This window comes from Gymnoscopelus braueri, assembly GCF_963280865.1.
Source record: "Gymnoscopelus braueri genome assembly, chromosome: 16".
In the NCBI taxonomy this organism is placed as follows: domain Eukaryota; kingdom Metazoa; phylum Chordata; class Actinopteri; order Myctophiformes; family Myctophidae; genus Gymnoscopelus; species Gymnoscopelus braueri.
The window spans coordinates 28,729,542-28,738,415 of NC_137616.1; the positions used below are offsets into that span (position 1 = coordinate 28,729,542).

The 8,874-nt window shown below is 39.2% G+C and overlaps 1 protein-coding gene across 1 annotated transcript; it reads left to right on the plus strand.

Moving 5' to 3' along the window:
* The first annotated feature begins 527 nt into the window (after window positions 1–527).
* Window positions 528–8,270, plus strand: uap1l1 (UDP-N-acetylglucosamine pyrophosphorylase 1 like 1). Its single transcript, XM_080453434.1, has 9 exons — window positions 528–915; window positions 1,223–1,427; window positions 1,650–1,825; window positions 3,347–3,519; window positions 3,859–4,052; window positions 5,695–5,835; window positions 6,503–6,688; window positions 6,872–6,938; window positions 7,824–8,270. Exons 1-9 carry the CDS (start codon window positions 636–638, stop codon window positions 7,926–7,928), a joined length of 1,527 nt encoding a protein of 508 aa, XP_080309560.1. The 5' UTR covers window positions 528–635; the 3' UTR covers window positions 7,929–8,270.
* The last annotated feature ends 604 nt before the right edge of the window (window positions 8,271–8,874 follow it).

Sequence of the window (8,874 nt, forward strand, 5' to 3'; positions counted from 1 at the left end):
ATGTCAGCAGTATCACAAGACATCCTTGTTCTGATCCTGCCTCCTCAGTCACGAGTTCGTCATGAAAAGGGGCTGTCGCTTCCTCTTCAGAATGAATACCAAAAACGCTCGCCCCAAAACATAGTCGCCCCGGGCAATTCTGGCGACCTCGGAACGGTCGCCACCTGGTATTCCTAAACGTAACCTCAGTAAACTATGCCTAAACCTAACCTTATTCCTAAACGTAACCTTAGTAAAAAAAAACTATGCCTAACCCCAAACGTAACCTCAGTAAACAATGCCTATTAAACCTTATTACTAAACGTATCCAAAGTAAAACTATGCCTAAACCTAACCCCCATTCCTAAACTTAACCTCAGTAAAAGTATGCCTAACCCTTAATTTATTTCTAACCTTATCCTCAGTAAAACAAATAAGAATACAAGAACCGCTGGGGGCGAGCGTTCCGCGAAACAAATGGGGGTGACCGTGTTTTGGGGCGAGGCTTCCGGTTACCTCCAGGATAAATACCTGACCGAATAGTGGAACAACAACACGTTGAGGCAGGGACATTAGAGAGTGCGTTATTACAACTCAAGTGTGATATTCTGATAAAAGTTCGTTTTGGCTACTTTTCAGTTTGACCAGGGTACGCAATGCCTTCGTTTGAGGAGCTCAAGCTACATTTAGACAATGCAGGTCAACCTCACGTCCTGGGATTCTGGTCCGAGCTCACTGAAGAAGAGAGGGACACTTTTCTCAGTGAATTGTCTGTGTTAGATCTTGGTGAATTAAAAGCCCACTGTGAGGGAGCCGCGAAAGCTGCGACCGGCCCGTCCGTGAGAGTAGAGCCACACATAGAACCTCTGCCTGAGGAGTTTGTCGGCAGCGTTCAGAGAAGTGAGGGAAGTGCTCTGGCAGATTGGGAAAATGAAGGTGATATTTGCCGTCTTTATTGTGCATTCATTCATAAACCATTACACATTCATAGTGATCATTAGGTGTAAAGTACATTTACTCAAGTGTACTTCAGTACAATTCTGAGGTATTTTTTACTTTACTGTAGTATTTCCAATTGTCAGTACTTTTACTTCTACTACATCTCAGAGGCAAATATTGTACTTTTTACTTTGATTGATTGAATACTTCATTAACAGTTTGAAAAAAGAAAGAAAGAAGCAGTTCTATACATGGTCTGCTAAAGGATTAAAAAATGATGCGTTCATGTCATGTACTGCTGCAGGACTTTTGCAAATCTCAGAGAATCGGGTTGCAGTTCTGCTTTTGGCTGGTGGTCAGGGGACCCGCCTCGGGGTGTCTTATCCTAAAGGGATGTACAACGTTGGTCTCCCAAGCAGCAAAACCTTGTACCAACTCCAGGCAGAGCGCATTCGCAAAATACAGGAATTGGCGACTTTAAAACATGGTACAAAATGCATCGTTCCGTGGTAAGATTTTGTGGCCGGTCTGTCTCCCCAAGTCTGTCTCCCCAAATCTCTCTCTCTCTCTCTCTCTCTCTCTCTCTCTCTCTCTCTCTCTCTCTCTCTCTCTCTCTCTCCATATGTAGCCTACTATTGTAATTTATGTACAAATAAAACCTGTGATATAGACACAAAGGAGTGGCTTAACTAGCCTTTAATTTCTGTTATTTTGTAACTTTGTGCCACCAGGTACATAATGACCAGTGAATTCACCCTGAAACCAACTGAGACTTTCTTCAAGGAAAATCACTACTTTGGTTTGGAGCCATCAAATATAATTATGTTTGAGCAAAGAATGATACCAGCAGTGACCTTTGATGGGAAGATAATCCTGCAGAGTAAAGGGAAGGTAGCCATGGCCCCAGGTAGGTGATGAATGTTACTGCTGAACATTGTGACTGATATTTGTATTTATTCAAGAAACAATTATGAACGCTAGAAACGATTATGATTATAATTATATATAATTTTCCGCTAGGAAGAGCGCTTTTCTGATATCCAAACATGAAAAATAATGATAAACCAACTAGCAGGTGATGGTGTTATTAATGGCCCAATAAACATTTAATTGTATGTATTCAGGTAACTAGATGCAAATGCCATTATGTTAAATTTGGTGAGAGAGGATTGGGGAAATAATTTGAACACCTCTCCTAACAAGATGTTTTCTTTAATCACTGTTGAGGCTGTAAATGTTGTAGGTCTACTACAACATATACAGGCTCAACAGTGAATTAAGTTTAGGCTACTGGAAGAAGGGTCCAAAATGGTCTAATTTAGCTTTATGTAGAAACCTGGTTAGTGGTTACACAGTAACAAATATGTTAATTTAACTCCAAGCTGGTACAAAATGGAACCAAATGCATAATTAAATATGTAACATGGCCATATCACTCAAGACTGGTTACTTATTTCCATCATTTGAATGTGGCCATTGTATCCTGCTGCTTAAAATATCTTCAGTGTTTCTTTCATTAAACTATGATGGTTAGCTTATCCAAATATTTGTTGCACTGCAGCAAAAATAGCAATATAGCTCCAAGTGGTTGTGGGGCGTGTGCCACTGCCTGGTGGCACAGCCAAGTGCATAGATCATATGTTCCTAGTGGACCTGAGGATCCGGTTTATAACGTAACCCCCTCTCGTCTCTCTCTGCCATTGGTTTCCTATGTCTCTACACAGACCTACTGTATCTAAAATAAAGCATAAAATGCCAAAAATAAATTCTTTGCAAGCTGCAATTTTGTTTAGCTATTTCAGTTATTTTTGTGGGGTATTTTTAAGCCTTTATTTTTGACAGTAGTGGAGAGAGAGACTGAGAAGAGTAGGGGAATGACATTCAGCAAACCTTGGAAAGGCTTTGGTGAAAAATAATCACCCTTCCATAACCACTTAAATCCCAGGGGTCTGTGCTTGGTTCCTTCCTTTTCCCCCTGTACACCAAATTTACTCGTCTAAGAAAATCACACAGGTTACAAGTTGTCAAGTGTATTGGATACTATTGGTTGATGGTAGCTAGCTTACTGTTTCATGGCTATGTATGGTATGATTAAATGAGTGTATCTTCTGTAGGTATCTGTCTACGTTTTTTTTTTTTTTACTCAAAACTGTAAAAGCCTTCAGAAAAATTACTTGCATACTGTATGCAAAATCTATTGTGCCAGTCCTTGGGTGTCCTGGTAAAGGATTGTAGATAAAGGATGGATACTATGTGTATTGAATTTTGTGTGAATGTTACTTACAGCACCACTTAACAATGCAAAATATTTATTATAATGCCTCTTTTTGTAAATATTAATCTATTAAGAAGCACTTGTACACTAACATCCTTGTTATTCCATAAAAAACAGTCTTGTTGGAAGTTGACCTTATTCACTTCTTGTCAGATGGTAATGGTGGTCTGTACCGGGCAGTCGTGGATAACAAGGTACTAGAGGATATGACAAAGAGAGGAGTGGAATATCTCCATGTCTACTGTGTGGACAACATCCTGGTCAAAATTGCTGATCCCGTCTTCATAGGATTCTGTGTCAGCAAAGGGGCAGACTGTGGAGCGAAGGTATAGTAATACCTTCTGAAAGCAATACAGACTGGAGACACAATGGAATTCTTGCAAATCCACTTTGACCATTGGGTTTTGATGTAGCGTCTGTTGAGGGCAACAAGAATGCTGTTTACACGCACAGAGCTGCACACAGTTTACCATTTCTGTTTATGTATAAGTTGCTCAAGATTCCTTGGCTTTAAGCTTTTCCTATTGTCAAATTTCTGTTATGTGTGATTCTATCTAAATTGATCCATGTCAGGATTATGATGTTATAAGATACATATTATATACCCACTATACATTCATTGTACAGTTAAATTTAAATTAGGCTCCCTACGTCATTTCTGTCAGGTTGTGCAGAAGGCGTACCCTGAAGAGCCAGTTGGAGTGGTGTGCAGAGTGGGAGGAGTCTACCAGGTAGTTGAGTACAGTGAGATCCAGCCTGAAACGGCTGCGCTTAGAGGCCCTGGAGGCGACTTGCTCTACAGTGCTGGAAACATCTGCAACCACTTTTTTACCAGGACTTTTCTGCAAGAGGTGGCACAGTAAGGACCTTCCTCATGTTTGCTTTTATGTCATGACACATTGGAGAGAAATTGTCAATCTTGTCAGATAAAAGTCATGTTTTTTAATGGCTAGAAGGTAAATACTAGACTCTAACCTCAATCGAGTGGCTCTTTTCTCATGACTGAGCTGATTGTGTAAGGACTCTCAGGAGTCAAATTTGCCACTATAATTTTTCTACTATGCAAATCTAAATTAGAATTTGGGAATACTGTTAAATACTGCACCAGACAGAACACCCCATTAGAAGTGTTGGCCTAGTGAACTAGCAAAACCATATCAGATTGCAACTACAAAGTGAAATTTGAAGATATATGTTTTTATTTGCTTAGGACATATTTTATGACCATAATAAGGCAGAACTTTGTCCCCCCTACAATCAAATAGTAAATGCTGCTGCATTTAGAATTTGTTGTAAACACGCTATTGGCCAGTTTGAAAGTCTATAGTACGGCATTGTGGTAGAACCATCAGTTTGAAGTAAAGGCACAGGTTAAAAATCTCTTATTTGATTTTGACTGTAAAATTAAACCTCGTATTTAGTTTTCTGCTGTTTTGTTTCCCTAAAGAGGAAAACAAGTGACTCAGAAACCATTTTATACCCCATTCTTGCCATGTTTGTCATTTTGCAAGGTTAAGGACTTGCCTAGACTTCTGGAGGGGTTTTATATGATTAATCAGGTGTCCCCTTTGTAGAACCAATTGTATCTGTACCTTCCTCCTCTTAACAACAGGAACCTGGAGCTGATGGCTCTAAACATCTGCGCCCAAAAGATTAGATTCCCAAGATCTTGGATTATGCATCTGCAACCGGGCAGTGGTGTGGATGTTGTCAGTTTGTGGATGTGGTGTGGTTGTTGTCAACCAAAATGGTCAAATTGGAATGCGCGGAAGTTTTCCGTAGCATAATGATGTAAATTATGGCTGCACTAGTTTTTGGTTAAAATTGTGGGTGAATCTTGCTGCTAATTACTGGTAACCATGTTATAAAAGCAGTAATACGCTCATGGCCATGATGTATCGTATTCTATCATGATGACTATGGGCTTTGTGTTGTGTCAACAACACCCATAGACGTGATATAATCAAGATATACCACAACCTCTCTTGTATTATTGTAAGTGAATCTACAAAGGCCGTAGCCACTTAAACTCTCTATTCTTAGTGAAACGGACCTGAGTTGCAACTGTACTTGGTACATTGGTTCACTCATCACCAAATCTATTCGCAAAAAATTGTGATCTACAAGCTTGTAGATCTGCTATTTTGGGGCGAGCGTTCCCCCCAGAATAGAGATGCTGGGGTTAAAGGGGAGGCTCAGAGGATCTCTCTTCTGCTGATTTGACTGGTACATGTATCACAAGGGCAAAACATCACTGAAATGGTGCATCCAGTAATGATCCCCTTTCCCATGTTGTGACACTCCAGTAGTCCTAATGTTCGGATAGTAACTCATTCAAACATTCCCTACACCTCACCTGGATTCTCTACCTACAGTTGCTTTGAATAATGCTTTATGGGGGATCTTTCCTCAATGTCTTCAGTACAGTCCAATCCAATAACAAATGCAAGATTGATGCATGGACTGCTTTTTGTTTTCAACAAATTATTTTCACCATGCAGGAAATTTGAAGGAGAACTAACGCAACATGCTGCACTCAAGAAAGTACCTTTTGTGGACAGCGACGGCAATCAGATTAAACCCACCAAGCCCAATGGCATTAAGATGGAGAAGTTTGTGTTTGATGCCTTTCAGTTCTCAAGGTATGAATTATCCCAATACTGTATCTGCATCTGGTAATCCTGCTTGTTCTTCAGAATCAGAATCAGCTTTATTATCACATCACAGGTTTACAGGAGTAAAGAAGTGGGTGAAATTTGTTTTCATGCATATTTCCCATCGTATCGTTATTTCCATAGAAGAAAGAAAGGGAAGAAAAAGAGAGGGGGGGAAAGGAGATCAAACAAGAAAAAACAAATGACAAATAATCTACATATTTACACATGGTACCTGAGATAAGATATAAAGGTGCGTGACCATAGCAGCAGATGAATACTGTGCATGATATACTTATGGACGTTAGTTAAGGTGCGAGAAAAAAACACAAAGACAAGTCAGTGCGTTGTACATGGGATTAAGGTGCAAATGACAGTGCGTGTCGACCGCATAATCCACATAAAGTCGAGTAGTATCCAGTATAATCTTGAGTAACCTTTACCTCCAATCAAAGTATACTGTATGCAGAAACTAAAAGACCTTATAGACCGTCACACTGAGAGCTCCTTTATTGATCTCTAAAACTAGTTGTAAGCCAAACTTGACATTTTGAATACTACTGAAAATGTTCAGCGTTTTCATACCATAAATTAGATTAGTCATCTAGGTGTTGGCATTCAAATAATAAGAGCATTTGTAATTTTTTCTTCCAAGGAACTTTGTGGCCTTTGAGGTCTTGAGGGAGGAGGAGTTTTCTCCCCTAAAAAACGCAGATGGGGCAGCCTTGGATACCCCAACAACAGCCAGACACTCTTTACTAACACAGCACTGCCGCTGGGCCCAGGCTGCTGGAGCCACCTTGTTGGATGATCATGGAAATGTCCACCCCACTATGTCCAGGTTGTAGCCACACCCTGCTGTAAAATGAAAATAAATTGTCTTCACTGGGCTCCAGGAAATGTTTTAATTTGAAGGTTTAGAGGATTTTAAATGGTATTGCAGTTCTGTTTAGATCATGATAGACTAAATGTAATGCAAGTTTCTTTCTTATTTTGACTCTGTGTCTGTGTGTCTGTGTGACAGGGAGACAGCAGAGGACAACACTCCAGTAAAATGTGAGATCTCCCCACTGGTCTCCTATTTTGGAGAGGTGAGACCATGAAACTGCAGAGTTACAGGTCCATAAGGGAAAATATGACTAGATTCTGGTCTTGGTTATGGTGGGCTGTAACTGTTCTACATTTTGATAGATGTTCTTGAAGAACGAACTAATAAATTAGTTAGGTTGATCCACCCCAAACATTCTCCCGGCTCATTTTATTTGCCTCAAGTGGCTCAGAGTGGAGAAGAATGTATCATATTAAAATGTGTATGGTACAGTACAAGGTGGTACCAAATATCAAGTCCATTACTTTTCAAAGGTTAGTGCAGTTATTCCACAAGAGGGAGCTCCAGAGACTTTAAGTAGCAGATTCAAAAGCTTTATGGGAAAGGTAAAGGTTCATGTTTTCTTTTTATTACACCCTTTATAGTTATAAGATTACTATGTGTTAGTTCTGGTACTTCTCATAATTTGCCGCAGCATGAAAAAAAGAAGTAAAAGAAAGAACAGAAAATATCAAAACAGTGGTAAAAACGACGAAAATATATCCATATACGGTATGTATAATGACATATTGTAAATAATTACATAAATATAGAATAGCTCTAAAGTGCATAGTTCAAAGTTCTTGTAACTTTGACATACAGTATCATATATAAATGCATCAATATATATTAAAAAAGCTCTAAAGTGTATAGTTCAAAGTTTCTGTAACTTTGACATACAGTATATCATATATAAATGCATCAATATATATTAAAAAAGCTCTAAAGTGCATAGTTCAAAGTTCAACCCCTCCGGCTGCCTCTGACTTCAGACAGGTAGGGGTTTTGCATTTCCCCCTTGTTTCTTCTTTTTTTTTCCTGGGGAAAGTAGCTGCTCTCTTGCTCTGATTTTAACCCACCCACCCATGCACTTTCCTGTCTTTTTCAGGGCCTGGAGCAGCTGCTGAAAGGGAGGACAGTGACAACTCCCGTCATTCTGGATGAAAAGAGGGCAAAGGAACTTCAGTCTTCTGTAACACTTTCTAATGAATGAAAAATGGACTAAGAAAATGCTCTATAATGTAGCCTATGCCTCGTATTCACCCATTCATAATCATGTTCACTCACTGACGGTGGAGTCAGCCACGCGAGACCCTACTTGCCGTGAGCAGTAAGGGGCTCACACTTCCAACACAATGCCAGCCAAGGAGGAGCCAGGATTTAACATGAACCCTAGCGTCCAATTTTAAGAAAACAAAAGATACTTAAAAAATAAAGGGAATAAAATATAAAGGCAAAACGGCATCCTGCATCCCTTTATTGCCTTGAAGTGATTTTTTTTTAAATTGTTATACATTTTACATGAACTTGTTTTCAAATAAAATAAATTCAATTGTATTGTTTCTGGATAAGTTATTTGTCATGTTATTGTGTAAGCCAATAAAACTAAAATATTTATTACATTTAATTTGAAAAATAATTCTGGGCCATCTCTGGCACACACAAAAGGTTTCTGAACATGTAATAGATTCAGAATTATTAATTGGATTATTATTGCCAGGTATGTATGTTTACACATACAAGGTAACAACGACAACAAGACTAGTCTCAGTGAAAGTGAAAATGGGGTTCAGTGAAATTAAAAAGGTTTAGAATCACTGTTCTAGCAGTGGTTCTCAAACCCCTTCTTTACTTCCTTCACAGGCGTTACCAATGATAATAATGACGGCTCTGTTCCATTTAGTGTAGCACAGTGGTTGTCAAACTTCTTAATATCATGTAACCCCATAACTGAGTGTACAAATGTAACCAAATGGACCCTTAGACACGCCAGACAACTATTCTACAATCTCCACACGTTTAGAACCACATGGTGTTGTTTCCAGTGAGCCAACATACATAATCTACCCTGACTCTGTTTGACCAGAATAGAACAGAGCCTTAATAACATTGGTAAGGTAACAGCAGGCCCAATTTCTTGCAATATGTTTGCAGTGCAT